The sequence below is a fragment of the Neoarius graeffei genome, chromosome 12 (assembly GCF_027579695.1).
Source record: "Neoarius graeffei isolate fNeoGra1 chromosome 12, fNeoGra1.pri, whole genome shotgun sequence".
Classification (NCBI taxonomy): Eukaryota; Metazoa; Chordata; class Actinopteri; order Siluriformes; family Ariidae; genus Neoarius; species Neoarius graeffei.
Window position 1 is genome coordinate 6811713 of NC_083580.1, and position 16733 is coordinate 6828445.

General features: G+C 41.2%; 1 protein-coding gene across 1 annotated transcript in view; it reads right to left on the reverse strand.

The window, feature by feature from the left end:
• The window catches only part of gtf3c5 (general transcription factor IIIC, polypeptide 5), a 28114-nt gene extending 13009 nt beyond the window's left edge, over positions 1–15105 (reverse strand). The window contains exons 1-5 of the mRNA XM_060935426.1: positions 14854–15105; positions 8371–8566; positions 8080–8278; positions 4625–4820; positions 4186–4290 (exon numbers count right to left, since the gene is read on the reverse strand). Of these exons, the coding sequence (XP_060791409.1) occupies positions 4186–4290; positions 4625–4820; positions 8080–8278; positions 8371–8566; positions 14854–15027 (870 nt within the window). The 5' untranslated portion in view covers positions 15028–15105. The remainder of the gene's footprint in view (positions 1–4185; positions 4291–4624; positions 4821–8079; positions 8279–8370; positions 8567–14853) is intronic.
• Between the last annotated feature and the right edge of the window lie 1628 nt (positions 15106–16733).

Below are 16733 nucleotides of genomic sequence, written 5' to 3' on the forward strand. Positions count from 1 at the left end.
AATCACTAGGATCACGTCACGTCCATAGACTGTATAAAATCAAGTTCAATTTCTCAGCAGTATTATTTGAACTCGATTGGTTGATGGCAGAACAGAAGGAGGCGGTTCTTCTGGAGAATGCACGCACTCATGCCCATAAAACCCATGTTTCAGTTTTCTGAAAGGATTAAAGATTTGTTTTGTTTTAAATGTTTGCCTAAAACGAACCACATTACGGCCTACGAAAACTCGCTGTCCGACCTGCGGAAGCATATTGAGGTCTGTAAACGTTTTTTTTCCCCAAGAGAAAGCTTGTAATGAAGCTGTCTGTGCTTTTAGACCTAGCGATAATGTTGCAATAGCTATGCAGTCTGGTGAGTCACATGACTTTCTATGGATTTGCCCGCCAAGTTGCTGTAGCCTTGTTAACACATAACTAGTTAACTTGGACACCGTTAGCTAGCATGTAAAAACAGAGTTACGCTAACATGAATAACGTTAACTTATCTGAAGTCCTTTCAGAAATGTGTTTTAACACAATCTTGCCAAATAAACAGAATGTAGACATCTTTCTTTTCTAGTAACGTTAGCTACCCAATATGACTTCGAGTTTGAAAAGATTTTGCTAGCATGTCAGGTGGAGTTTCAGCTCGACAGGTTCTACAAGCTCGTCAGTAAACCCAGTCGGTTGCTTCAGAGGCATTCGGTATTGTAAGCGTTGTGTCAACAGTACAACAATGTGCTGACAGAAAATGTACTTTTAGTACTTAAGTATTTTTAAAAGCAAGTACTTCAGTAAAAATTTGACTGGACAACTTTCACTTGTATCAGAGTAACATTTAGCCAGTGGGATCTGTACTTCGACTTAAGTAATAAACTTGGGTACTTTGTCCACCTCTGTAAAGAACATCAAGGGTCAGTATATTAATCAAATGTACCATGCACTGAGAGGCACCAGTAATTATAGATTCTCTGAGGTGACTGGCATCGTACTATTTTGTGAAGAGCGCAGTCCTGGGGGGGGGGACCTGTACTATGCCAGTCATCGAAGAGACTCCATAATTAATGGTGCCTCTCGGTACATGGTATTGGTTGATTTTTATTCTATCCACATTCACTGGATATGAGCACTAACACGCTCTGATTGGCTACTCTACTACTAGGCTATCAGCTCATAGGCAAGGCAAGTTTATTTATATAGCACATTTCATACACAATGGCAGTTCAATGTGCTTTACAGAAGTAAAAACAAAAACAGCAAACAATAGAGAAATAAAATTACATAAAATAATTGTATTTTTATTCTAAAACAATTAAAAGAATTAAAAGAAAATAATAAGAATTAAACAATAGTAGAAATAAAATAAAATGAAGTAGAAATAGGAGGAGAAAAAAAAAAGAAACCAGCAGAATAGAATAAAGAATAAAATAGAATAAAGTTAAAATTAAAGTAAATTTAAAACATGCAGAGAAAGTAAAAATTATTAAAAAAAAGAAGACAATAATAATTATTTAACAGAAAGCATGTGAAAACAGCTTGGCCTTTAAGCTAGATTTAAAACTGCCAACAGCAGGAGCATTTTTAATGTCCTCTGGCAGTTGGTTCCATAGCTGGACTGCATAGTAGCTAAAAGCTGCTTCACCACACTTTGTTTTAACAACTGGTTTTAATAGTAAATTTTTCTGTTTTGATCTGATTGGGTTAGGCCGCTGCAACATATCAGAGAGGTAATTGGGCCCTGTACCATTTAGAGATTTGTACACCAGCAGCAATGCTTTAAAGTCAATTCTGTAGCTTACTGGAAGCCAGTGAAGGGACCTTAGAATTGGAGTAATGTGCTCTGTTCTTTTTGTTCGTATGAGAACCCTAGCCGCTGCATTTTGAACCAGCTGAAGTCGTTTGATGGTCTTTTTTGGCAGGCCTGTGAAAAGGCCATTGCAGTAATCAACCCTACTAGAGATGAAGGCATGTACAAGTTTTTCCAGATCATTTTTTGACACAGGCGGCACGGTGGTGTAGTGGTTAGCGCTGTCGCCTCACAGCAAGAAGGTCCTGGGTTCGAGCCCCGGGGCCGGCGAGGGCCTTTCTGTGTGGAGTTTGCATGTTCTCCCCGTGTCCGCGTGGGTTTCCTCCGGGTGCTCCGGTTTCCCCCACAGTCCAAAGACATGCAGGTTAGGTTAACTGGTGACTCTAAATTGACCGTAGGTGTGAATGTGAGTGTGAATGGTTGTCTGTGTCTATGTGTCAGCCCTGTGATGACCTGGCGACTTGTCCAGGGTGTACCCCGCCTTTCGCCCGTAGTCAGCTGGGATAGGCTCCAGCTTGCCTGTGACCCTGTAGAAGGATAAAGCGGCTACAGATAATGAGATGAGATGAGATGAGATTTTTTGACACAAGTCCTCTTAGTTTGGAAATGTTTTTTAGGTGATAAAATGCCGTTTTAGTGATTGCTTTCATGTGACTGTCAAAGTTTAGCTCGCTGTCAATGACAACACCAAGATTTTTAACCATTTCTTTAGTTTTCATCCCTTTTGTGTCAAGAATAGTGGTAATCTTGAGTCTTTCATCTTTTTTTCCAAATAGAATTACTTCTGTTTTATTTGTGTTCAGCTGAAGAAAATTTTGTGACATCCAGCTATTGATTTGATCGATACACTGGTAGAGACATTCAAGGGGGGCATAATCATTAGGTGATAGAGCGAAATAAATTTGGGTGTCATCTGCATAGCAGTGATACAAAATTGAATTTTTATTGATAATTTGCCCAAGTGGGAGCATATAAAGGTTGAAAAGTAATGGTCCTCATATACCATGAGTAGAGAAAAACAAAATGGCGGAGCGTATTGCTGAACCAACCGAGGACGAAATAAAAACTCTACTTGAAAACAAAACCCCAAAAAATACAAACAAGAATGCTCTGAGCGCACAATATCCCCTGCTGGCAACTCGGCTATAACTCTGGTAAAATGCGACTGAATTGAACGAAGTTGCAATATGCGTATTACCGACATATAACAAAGAATCCTATCAAGTTTCAAGAAATTCCTCCAAAAATTGTGAGACGAGTTGATTTCAGAAGACGAGTACCTTTCCCAGGACAGACAGACAGACATTGCCACGACATAATCCCCCGCTAACCGAAAGGCCTGAAGGCAACAAAATATGGAATAAAAGTATTTGACGGTAAGAACATCTTTTTTTTCAATAATTATTATAGCATTTTTCAAAAATTGCTCCTGTCATTTCACCGGTTTGTTTACATTCTTCATCTTTAAGCATTCAAATCTGTTGAACTTTTTTTAGACTGGTTCAAAAGCTCAAAGAAGTTTGAAAATTACAGAACTGAAATGTCCAAGGAAGAATTAAATAAACGTCTAAAGCTATTCTATACCTCGGCACGACAGCAAGACGGCACTTTCTACAAAAAAAGCAACACTAAAGTTAATTCGTGCCGCCATCGATAAGCTTTTAAGAAGTCCGCCGAAGCGGAAATGATTTTGTCAGACATTTTGTATAAAGTTTTTAATTTATCGAATTTGCAAAAAATAAAAAAGCTGTGTTTCTCAAAATCCAGTGAATGTGGATAGAATAAAACAGTTATTCCACTCAATCTCGTCATTCATGGCTTATAGCCAACTCGGTGTTACGCGCCTCATCAGCTATCAGCTCGTGTACGACTCGATTTCGTGGAATAACTGTTAAATATCACTCATCAAGTGTTCGTTCATGAAAATGGCATCGAAGACAAAAAGAAGAACTTTACGAGTACGGAGCTTAAAGTCCTGCTGAATTACGATACTGCATAATTTAAATCATTGTGCGGTTTGAGATATTCATATTGATATTGTATTGTTCTCTAAAAGCCAAATTAAATTAATGATGTTATCATAAAGCTATACGAATAAATTTAAAATTATATGAGAATTGGAATCGTCAAGGTCAACACAATTATGACGTGATTTTCAGACTCAAAATTCCTCCAAAGAAATAAAATGGCGAGAAATTTAGGTTTGGATGACAGCAGACTAATTGCACACGACTCCTCCAACAGTTCTGGAACACTCAAATTGTGTTCGTGCCTAAGAGAAAATTCAAAAACACGATTGGTGAACGTGCCAAGTTCTCTTAAATCACTCGTACACTTAAGAATGAATCTGTTCGTACAAGTGGTTCTTGCATGAGGCTCAATGTTCTCTCTCTCTCACCATGTAATAAGCCAGAAAGGGAAGCAGGAGCTTCAGCTTCTCCGGGTGAACGTTGACGTTGGCTTTGACAGCATTGCGGGACCATATGGGCCGTCTTTCAAACAGCTGTGGACGGAAACAGTCACGTAAAAATAAATATACCATAAAACCATAACACAACATGGGATTTGATTTTTTCATCACGTTTCGGGAGCGTATTAGCTGTTCGCTCTCTAAATGAGTGCTTGATTAAAGGCAGGAGCACTTGGAAGGTAAACCTGTTAAACCTGTAGATTAAAAAAAGCTGCCAATATTAAAAACACAAAATATAAATACTCTATGTGCTACACATGCCGAATTTGAGTGATGAAGATTTTGTCTGAAAACATTTCATTGGCAATGTGAATAAAATATTTCCAACACTTCAGTTGTTAACACATGAACGTTCTCAGAAACTTACTTTCCTCATTTCCTCCTCTGCCCGGACATCACTGTGGTGCATAGCAGTTTTTTGCCAGTTCGTCTTCGCAGCCTCGAGCGGCTCAGTGGGTACAGTCTTGTCTTCAAAATTCACAAAAATGGCATTGTGGGATCTTCGAGCTCGGTTTGGACCGATCAGGTTCTCTTTGGAGATGAACTGTGTCGTGTTTCCTTCCCTGTACATTTTGAAACAGTAAAGTGATGGAAATTATTTGAGTACAAAGATCATCATGCGTTCTAAATCAGACGTTACAAAACTATCCAGCGAAACCCAGTTGATCGTTTAACTGGTTGAACTCCAAAGGTTACAGACATTTCACATTAGTTTTGTCGACTGTGATGTTAATGTAATGTCGTTTTGATGTCTAGCGAGCTGAATATACAAAAAATGTGAGACGTTCTCAAATTACACAGCCTACGTTTACATACTGGAACATGATTGGCTCTTCTACACTGACTGGCCACTTTAATTGGAACTTCTTGTTGATTCTAAGGCTACATCCACACGACAACGAGATTTAAAAAAATAAATAAATATCGCATCCACATGGGCAACGGATCAGTAAAATATCAGGTACATATGGCAACGCAACGCTTGCTGAAAACGATGCAATACACATGCCACACCTCTAGGTGCGCTGTAAGACGGTCCCATCGGAGACAACAGAATAATAGAAGTAGTAAGGACGCATGCGCATAAACTATTATGCGCGAGACTTCATATTAGCCACAGTCAGAAAAATCTGTTTGTAAAATTACGTTATAATGACCAAATACAACGAAAAGTATTTTTCCAGTCTCACCTGTGATGTGATCTCGTTTGGACGGCAAACCTGTTGGTACAGTTAAACGCAGCACATGAATGAGGCATCTTTATTCTCTGCTTTGCCCCATCCAATATGGCGGCAAGGATGACGTATGATTCTACGCGGAAGGCGGCGTCTTTAAATGGTCCGGAATAAATTGAATGCTACACGTTGAAGGATTAATTTGTTCTTCTACGCCCTTTTTGAGGAATGTATTGTAGGACTTAAACCAACATCTGAAGAGGTGAGATCGCTCCTTTTTTTTTTTTTCCCCCTATTTTTGCTGGCAGGATTGACTCTGCCCTAAGGGCTATTCTCTCTCTCTCTCTCTCTCACTTTGCACCATTATACAATAAATATTTCACAGTGAAAATATTTTGTAAGCGTGTTTCATGAACCAAGTTATAGGATTTGTTGACAACTCGCATCGAGTTCGTTACACTTCTACCCGGTGTGAAGCACATGTGGTTGTGACGTCATCGTAAACAAATCCGTTCTACTCATCCAGACGACTTCGCAACGGCGCCATTGCCAGATCTTTCCACTCTGGAACCCGTTCTCAAAAGATTTCGTTTTGGGGCACCCAAAACGCCGGTGCCATGTGGACGCCAGGCCGAAACGATAAACAATTTTATCAGATTCACCTGAATCCGTTGCCGTGTGGACAGGGCCTAAGATTCCTGTTCTTGGCTGCAGGAGTGTAACCCAATGTGATCTTCTGTCTGCTGTTGCATGCTGAGATGCTTTTCTGCTCACCACAGCTGTAAAGAGCTGCTACGAGTTACTATATCCTTCCTGGCAGCTCTGGCCATTTTCCTCTGACCCCTCTTACCAACAAGGCGTTTGTTTCCACCCACAGAACTGTCGCTCACTCAGTCTATATTTTTTGTTTTGCGCACCATTCTGTCTGTGTAAACTCTAGAGACCGTTTTGTGTGAAAACCCCAGGAGGAGATCAGCCGTTTCTGAAATACTCGAACCAGCAGTCCATCTGGCTCAAACCAACACCCATGCCAGAGTGAAAGAAAGTTCGACAAACATTGAGATCACAATTTTTCCCCATTCTGATCTTTGAACATTGTGAGCATTAACTGAAGCTCTCGATTTGTATCTGCATGATTTGATGCACCGTGCTGCTGTCAAGGGTTCGGCTGATTAGAGAACTGCATCAAACAGAACAACAGGTGGATGAGTATTCCTAATAAAATGGCCAGTGAGTGTATTTTATGATGCAATAAAAAGTGAACGTGACCTGCTCTATAACATACCTGTCAACCCTCCCATTTTTCCCGGGAAATCCCTTATTTTGACTTATTTCCCGCTGTCTTCCCGTTTTTTTTTTTTATTTTCCCGAAAATATCCCATATTTTCACATTATATAAAAGTCCCGTATTTTCACAATATAAAAAAGTCGGTAGGTCCAGAATTCATGACGTGCCTCTGACAGGAGTTTACAGCAGGAAGTCAGGCCATGAATTCACGTCCCCGCCCTCTCAGGCATCAGTAATTACATAACTACGTCCGGAGGCGAGACTGAGCAAGTGATTAGGTCCAGTGTTGCCAGATTGGGCGGTTTCCCGCCCAAGTTGGGCGGTTTCAAGTGCATTTTGGCGGGTTTTGAACATATTTTGGACTGGAAAACATCAGCAGTATCTGGCAACACTGATTAGGTCTGAGGTGAAGATGGCGATGCTAATAGCTAAGAAAAACATTAGCCTCTCTTTCTTTGATGATTTCAACAAGTGCGTGGCTGGAATGTTCCCAGACTCTTCCATCGCAAAGAAATTTTCCATGGGGAAAACGAAAGCCTCCCAAATAATCAAAGGTCAGCTACACATGTTTACATTAAGTATGTCCTGGCTAAGACCTCATAAATAGCCTAGTGTAAACTAATTGGTGTATTAACTGTTTTATCCACTCATTGTCTATTTTATTTTCTATCTGAAACTTACCCATTTTAAATCACTCTTGGTTTAATATCTTATATTACTCTTTATTACTCTATCTATCTATCTATCTATCTATCTATCTATCTATCTATCTATCTATCTAGTGTTCCGAGGCCATGACTATGGTAAAACCATAATAAATTGCAATGGAATTGAGTTTACTGACTGGTTATATAATGACCTTTCTTATTTTAACATAAGATACGTATTTTAGCCCTTAATTTGGGAAATAACTGGTACCACTGAAAGCAAATAAAAATAAATGTATAGTTTATTCACAAATGCACTCTATAAACCATAAGCATATTGAGTTTGGGTCTTGGCTATCACCAACATGCACCAGAGTACAGGAAATCACAAATACTAGATAGAAAATTGCCCCCCATTCAACTACACACCCACTTTTGGTGAAGGGTATGACTTTCCGAAGTTTTCCCTTATTTTGAGTTAAAAATCTGAGAAATATCCCTTTTTTTCAAACCTCAAAGTTGACAGGTATGCTCTATAATCCAAAACCTTTTAAAACTGCTGACTTTGACCAGTGTGAGCACTTACAGTACAGAATTGATCACAAAACACATATTTTACAAAACTGACTTCAATTCAATATTCTTTTTTTAACCATAATAAGATTATGTGCATGAATTTCCAACTTTGCTTCTCAAAACAGATTGCGCTTACTTGTGTACAACGTCGGGCCGGTAGTAGTAATCCACAAGGTTGTCCACACGAGAGAAGATGGGAGGAGGGAGGAAGAGCGGCACAGGCTGGTCGAAGAACTCCTTCTTTTCAGGTTTGCACAAAATGATCTTGTCATACAAAGAGATCTGGGATCCGTCAGCTTCTCTGTGCATAGCCAGGTACTGAAAATCTGCCAGTCCTTGATGAAAAATAAACAGGTTTGCGTTTAGAGGATTTTGGGTTATAAGTTTTTTTTTTTTAATGGATAGAACATCAGATACAGGAGTGCACCTTGAAATTTATATGTGGTGTCTATGAGCCCCAGGATCTCCATGAAGACTTGAGATTCCCCAGTGCGTCTGTTTGTTCTGCGCTTCACTCGGATAAGCAGGTTGGTGGAAGAATAACGATTCCCACATACAGGGTGGCAGTAAGGGTCCTTGGGACGATACCGCAGCTCCAGCCGTTTGGATGAGTCTCCATACGTCTGTTAAAACAAAAAGAAGGGGGGGGGGGGGGGGGGGGGGGGAGATGTATTCTTGTATTAAAATGACACTAATTCTAAGGCCCCGGTCACACCGCCCGAACTTTGCTGGAGCGTTCTGGGAGCGGTGAAAAAAATTCATCACCGCTCGTAACCGTTCACCACCGTTTAACAAAAGTTGGCCCCCGTTAAAGCAATGCCGTATAAGCTCGGCCACCGCTGATGTTTCTCGAGGGGCCCTCCTACCGCTCCGAAAGTTTTGAGCTGCACAAAATATTGCGAGCGGTGAGGAGGGGGCAATTTTCCGCCCCGGCAAAGTTCACCCCCGCTCCACCAACACCCAGTCAAAGTTTGGCACCGCTAGACGCAAGTTCGTGGACGCTTGGGTCCGCTAGGCCAACGCAGAAATCTTGAACGCTGGACCACCGCTGCTTCGCCAGCGTTGCCCGGGCGGCGATTAAACGTTGCACAAACTTCGGTGGAGCGGTTGTAAGCGTTTTACGAGCGGACACGGGGTTGCTGGAACGGTGTCGGGCGTTTAAGCAGCTATCCATGGCAGCGATGAACTTTGGTTTGGCGTTGGTATAGAGGTGTCGGAGCGGGACCAGAATTTGGCTATAAATACGGGCAGGGGCGCAGATACGTTTTTTGAACTGGGGGGGACAAAAAACTGGGGGGGACAAAGCTGCCAGCAAACCAACCCCAACCCCGATATGCCTGTCAAGCTTGTTGTGGGTTACCATAGCAACCAAGCTCGAGCTCGCAACCTGTGCAGTCTGCGCAGTTCAACCAACCGAATATCAGTCTTTGTTTTGTTTTATGTGAGTTGTTGCAACTATGTATACACTGCTGTGCACCTCAATAAACCGAATGGTAATTAGTCTTTTGATTTTTCCGTGAGGTTTGCCTTATGCAAAGAAAGACAGCATAGACGTTTTTTGCTCCCTATAAGTGGGGGGGACCGAACGAAGTGAATTTAAATCTGGGTGGGACGAATCCCCCCCTCTATCTGCGCCCGTGAATACGGGGAGAAATGGACCAGGAGCTCATTTGGAATCGAGCTGCCGTTGAGTTCAGACCTCATCTATATCGAATTTGCTCAAAGTTACAGTAAAACTGTATCACCATGGATGCTGAGAGACTTGCTATGATTGGTGCTAAACCAACTTTATACCCCCGCCGAGCCAAAGCCCGCATGCGCAGAACGCCGCTATACCAACGCTCGCTACCGCTAAACCAACGCTAAAGCAACGCCGGCTTCAGCGGTGCACTGCTAAGCCAACGCCCGTGTTTTCGATTTTTTTCCCCATTTTGTGCGCGGTGACGAGCGTTGCCGAAATTCGGCCCCCCCTCCCTACCGTTCAAGGAACGCTCCAGCAAAGTTCGGGCGGTGTGACCGGGGCCTAATGCAGAGTTATACACTGGACCTGATGTTTATATGAAAACATCATGTTCGGGGGAAAAAAAAAAATTACAACTTTCTAACAACAGCACACACAAACGTTTTACACCTCTTACACTGCAACCTTATTATCATCATCATTTTATTATTTGTTAAAATATTTTAACTGTTCAGTTACATTTAATGAGTTATTTCCTGTTATAACTTGCACTAGAACTGCTATAAACATTTGTTCTGTCACCAGTCTCTCTTTTTTCTTTCACTCTTGAAGTTAATAAAGCAAAGAAATAAAATGCAGCTTGCTGTGTCATCCGAAACTTGATCTTCCCTGTGCCCGAAAACTTACGTTACAAATTGCTAACATTGGAGACTTCTTCCAAGCATGGGAAATAAACATTTCCTTATGGAAAAAGGCACATTTTTTGCAAATCTCTGCGCACAATGTGACTCTAATGACCCTATTTTTTTTCATACAAACTTTGAGATCTATTTCTATTTTATGACTTCTACCGTATCAGTACAAAGTACAAAAACATTTTAGAGTTCCAAACATGCGTTCATTTTCCAGCACAAAATTAAATCTCATCTCATCTCATTATCTCTAGCCGCTTTATCCTGTTCTACAGGGTCGCAGGCAAGCTGGAGCCCATCCCAGCCGACCACGGGCGAAAGGCAGGGTACACCCTGGACAAGTCGCCAGGTCATCACAGGGCTGACACATAGACACAGACAACCATTCACACCTACGGTCAATTTAGAGTCACCAGTTAACCTAACCTGCATGTCTTTGGACTGTGGGGGAAACCGGAGCACCCGGAGGAAACCCACGCGGACACGGGGAGAACATGCAACTCCACACAGAAAGACCCTCGCCGGCCACGGGGCTCGAACCCGGACCTTCTTGCTGTGAGGCGACAGCGCTAACCACTACACCACCGTGCCGCCCACAAAATTAAATGTTACGGAAAAAAAAAAAAGTTTACACCTGAGCAGCATGTTCCATAAAAGAGCACTTTTCAGATTAAAAAAGAAAACATAATGAAGGCTGCTGGGTTTTGCGGCAAAATTAAAAAGCGAATGTGACAGTCAAAGTGTTTTTCTCTCTATGAGAATCACTGTAGCTTGAATTTACTGCACTGTAATCAGGGGAATTGAACACATCATCACACGTCACAGACTGAAGAGCTCTTCCAGCAAATGCAAGCAATAATACCTGATGGGCCAGAAGATGAACTGAAGCCACAAGACCCAATCATTTCTACACTGTGAATTAGGAGGATGTCCTCTTGGTATTACTAAAGGAGTGGCACGGTGGTGTAGTGGCTAGCACGGTCGCCTCACAGCAAGAAGGTTCTGGGTTCGAACGAGGACCTTTCTGTGTGGAGTTTGCACGTTCTCCCCGTGTCTGCGTGGGTTTCCTCCGGGTGCTCCGGTTTTCCCCACAATCCAAAAGACATGCAGTTAGGTTGATGTGGGGCAGCCTTGGGTTGAGGTGCCCTTGAGCAAGGTACCGAACCCCTGACTGCTCCCCGGGCGCTCTGGTGTGGCTGCCCACTGCTCTGGGTGTGTGTTCACTGCTTCAGATGGGTTAAATGCAGAGGATGAATTTCACTGTGCTTGAAAGTGTGCATGTGACAAATAAAGGTTTCTTCTTTTAAAATACGGTGCACGAATTGATGCACCAGTATCTCTCATAACATTGATTCAAACAAGTGTGTATCGTGAATGATTCTACACAGATCATTGTATGATAAAGCCTGATATTGTTTGCATGTCTTTATTTATTAGTAGTGCACTATTATTTAGAAATGATATACAGTACCATGCAAAAGTCTTGCGCACCCTGTTTTTTTTCCATACAAACTTCGTTATAGATTTCTATTTTACAACTTCTACATTATCAAATCAAAACATTTGAGAGTTTCAAATGTTCCTTCATTTTGCAGCACAAAATTAAATGCTACAGGGGAAAACAAGTTTATATCTGAGCAGCATATGACATAAAAGAGCACTTTTCAAATTAAAAAAGAAAGGCTACTCCAAAAAAAAAAAAGCTTTGGTGCAAAATGAAGAAGTGAGTGTGACAGTCAAAGTGTCCAGAAGAACTGTGTGTGGTTCTGTAAGATGTTCAGTAAAACCTACAGCTCATTTTCTTATAAAACTGCACTCACTGGACCTGAGACTTTTTTTTTTTTAAAGTAAAAGGGTCGTCTCACACCAAATATTGACTTTGTTTCATTTATTATGGTTTACTGATTACTGTAAAGAATCTGTGTAAAGAAGCTGAAGCTTTTACTTGGATTTTATTTTAGAAATAAGTCTTGCTTTTCTTTTAGGGTGAAACAGAAACTGGTGGAGTCAACCTTTCTTCCAGTTATTGATTATGGTGATGTGTTATATATGAATGCCTCTGCTCAATGCCTCCACAAACTGGACAGTGTGCATCATGGTGCTCTTAGGTTTATTACAAACTGTAGAGCTCTAACTCATCATTGTGTCTTATATAGCAAAGTAAACTGGCCACCTTTATATGTGCGTAGGCTCGGTCATTGGTATGTGCTAATTTACAACCCCGATTCCAAAAAAGTTGGGACAAAGTACAAATTGTAAATAAAAACGGAATGCAATAATTTACAAATCTAAAAAACTGATATTGTATTCACAATAGAACATAGACAACATATCAAATGTCGAAAGTGAGACATTTTGAAATTTCATGCCAAATATTGGCTCATTTGAAATTTCATGACAGCAACACATCTCAAAAAAGTTGGGACAGGGGCAATAAGAGGCTGGAAAAGTTAAAGGTACCAAAAAGGAACAGCTGGAGGACCAAATTGCAACTGATTAGGTCAACTGGCAATAGGCCATTAACATGACTGGGTATAAAAAGAGCATCTTGGAGTGGCAGCGGCTCTCAGAAGTAAAGATGGGAAGAGAATCACCAATCCTCCTAATTCTGCGCCGACAAATAGTGGAGCAATATCAGAAAGGAGTTCAACAGTGTAAAATTGCAAAGAGTTTGAACATATCATCTACAGTGCATAATATCATCAAAAGATTCAGAGAATCTGGAAGAATCTCTGTGCGTAAGGGTCAAGGCCGGAAAACCATACCGGGTGCCCGTGATCTTCGGGCCCTTAGACGGCACTGCATCACATACAGGCATGCTTCTGTATTGGAAATCACAAAATGGGCTCAGGAATATTTCCAGAGAACATTATCTGTGAACACAATTCACCGTGCCATCCGCCGTTGCCAGCTAAAACTCTATAGTTCAAAGAAGAAGCCGTATCTAAACATGATCCAGAAGCGCAGACGTCTTCTCTGGGCCAAGGCTCATTTAAAATGGACTGTGGCAAAGTGGAAAACTGTTCTGTGGTCAGACGAATCAAAATTTGAAGTTCTTTATGGAAATCAGGGACGCCGTGTCATTCGGACTAAAGAGGAGAAGGACGACCCGAGTTGTCATCAGCGCTCAGTTCAGAAGCCTGCATCTCTGATGGTATGGGGTTGCATTAGTGCGTGTGGCATGGGCAGCTTACACATCTGGAAAGACACCATCAATGCTGAAAGGTATATCCAGGTTCTAGAGCAACATATGCTCCCATCCAGACGACGTCTCTTTCAGGGAAGACCTTGCATTTTCCAACATGACAATGCCAAACCACATACTGCATCAATTACAGCATCATGGCTGCGTAGAAGAAGGGTCCGGGTACTGAACTGGCCAGCCTGCAGTCCAGATCTTTCACCCATAGAAAACATTTGGCGCATCATAAAACGGAAGATACGACAAAAAAGACCTAAGACAGTTGAGCAACTAGAATCCTACATTAGACAAGAATGGGTTAACATTCCTATCCCTAAACTTGAGCAACTTGTCTCCTCAGTCCCCAGACGTTTACAGACTGTTGTAAAGAGAAAAGGGGATGTCTCACAGTGGTAAACATGGCCTTGTCCCAACTTTTTTGAGATGTGTTGTTGGCATGAAATTTAAAAAAAAAAAAAAATCACCTAATTTTTCTCTTTAAATGATACATTTTCTCAGTTTAAACATTTGATTTGTCATCTATGTTCTATTCTGAATAAAATATGGAATTTTGAAACTTCCACATCATTGCATTCCGTTTTTATTTACAATTTGTACTTTGTCCCAACTTTTTTGGAATCGGGGTTGTACAAGGCTATTCTTGAGATGACTCCATCTTACTTATCACTTTTAATCTTGAATAATAGGGCCTACAGTCTTCGCTCTCAGGACTTGTTTCATTTTACTGTTCCTAAAGTGAGAACAGAAATGGGAAAGAAAGCTTTTAGATTTTCTGCTCCAAGTACATGGAATAGTCTGCAGGCAGAGCTCAAACTTCAAAGTCTGGTATCTCTGAATGCATTCAAATCCATGATAAATTCCATTACATCCAGACTTCAGGAGTGCAAATGTTTTATTGGAGAGCAAATATCTGACTAAACCTTGTAAATTTATTAGTTTTGATTTTGAACTTCAGGTTTTGTCTGTCTTGATGTGACGATGCAATTATGTTTTTGTTTGTGGCGATGTGATGTTTTGTTGTGCTTATCGTGACAATGTGATGGAACTTCATGTCATGTACTGCCATTCTTGGCCAGGTCTCCCTTGTAAAAGAGATCGTGATCTCAGTGGGACAAACCTGGTTAAAATAAATAAAATTGAACTGTTATAGTATTTTTTTTAACACTGAACCATTTAATTTCATTATTTTAAGCTATTTTTGGTCTACAACATTTTTTTTACATATGCTTAAGACTTTTGCACAGTATATCAATATCAGATAATTTTTAGAAAATTACACACAACTGAAGCTAAAGAAAGCATTTTAAAATTTAAACAGCAAGAATAAATGATCACCTTAGACAGGCCCTGCTCTCCTCCAATAGTTTCCAGCATTCTGTCCACATTATTCACTAAACCCGGATATTCAATACAAACCAGTCGGGTTTCTGATAACGGCAGCGTTGCGGTGTCTTTACTTTTGCACTCAGCTTCCGTGGCTGAAGAGGATGTGTTCACTGTCGCGTCCATTAATGTAATATAATCTTAAACTAAACAAATCCCACACATGCTCACTCATGTCAACAATTCACTGTAATCAATATGAGCAAAACGTCCGACTAATAAAACATTCCGGGTGGAAACTATATTAAATATACTTAGTTCCGCCTTCAACGAATTGGAGAAATCAAATTGTGGGTGTGATTAAAAAACAAATTTTTTTAAGATGTCTAGAAATCCAAACTCACTGCCTTTTAGCATACTATTGAGAATTTTCGCGAATAATATTTTTGTATATAACATTATAAACCAACATAAGACCTGTTTATTATGAAAAGCCGAGAAACCTGTCACTTTTTGTGAGTGTTGCCAGATTGGGAAGTTTACTTCCTGTGGTGTGAATTTTTTTCTCTCCCTTCAATTAGCTGTTTGTCCTGAGAAAACAAAAACGTTTCCCTAACGTGAGAATTTTGTGTTCCTTTGGGTTTTTGTTTGCTTTTATAACCTTCTGGGAACATTCCCTTTTGGTTAACAAAATCAACACACAGTTAAAATCTGGTAAGCAATGTTCTCTTTTGATAACATTGCCATTAGGTATTGCTTTTTGCAAACACAATAACAAGAACCTTCCAAGAACACTCCTGTAACCATGTTTCATGGTTTCATAACGAGACTCATCTCATCTCATCTCATCTCATTATCTCTAGCCGCTTTATCCTGTTCTACAGGGTCGCAGGCAAGCCAGAGCCTATCCCAGCTAACTACGGGCGAAAGGCGGGGTACACCTGGGCCAAGTCGCCAGGTCATCACAGGGCTGACACATAGACACAGACAACCATTCACACTCACATTCACACCTACGGTCAATTTAGAGTCACTAGTTAACCTAACCTGCATGTCTTTGGACTGTGGGGGAAACCGGAGCACCCGGAGGAAACCCACGCGGACACGGGGAGAACATGCAAACTCCGCACAGAAAGACCCTCGCCGGCCACGGGGCTCAAACCCGGACCTTCTTGCTGTAAGGGTGGTACGGTGGTGTAGTGGTTAGCACTGTCGCCGACGAGGGCCTTTCTGTTTGGAGTTTGCATGTTCTCCCTGTGTCTGCATGGGTTTCCTCTCGTTTCCCCCACAGTCCAAAAGCATGCAGGTTAGGCTAATTGGTGGCTCTAAACTGACCGTGAGTGTAAATGGTTGTTTGTCTCTGTGTGTCAGCCCTGCGATGACTTGTCCAGGGTGTACCCTGCCTCTCGCCCATAGTCCAGCTTGCCTGCGACCCTGTAGAACAGGATAAGCAGCTACAGATGATGAATGGATGTTCTGTTAGTTGATGGCCCATTTGGATAGGCATTTACACAGAAGTTACAATAAGTATTTGATAAAAAAAAAATATCTGCTGTTAGAATGATTCAGGAACAGGAATGAAAAAAAGTTCTCAGAACATTATGGGAACCAAAAACTTTTAGCTATGGTATGTCGTTATTGTTGTTCATTCATTGTGGGTTGAGGGTGAGCTGGAGCCAATCCCAGATGACTTTGGGCGAGAGGCAGGATACCCCATGGAAAGGTCACAAATCTATGACAGAGCTAACACACAGAGACACAAATAGCCACTCACACCTATAAGCATTTAGAGAAGCCAGTTGCCCTAATTTGAAAGTATTTGGATAGTAGGAGGAAACCAGAGCATTCAGAAGAAACCCAGACAGGCACAGGAACATGCAAACTCCACAAAG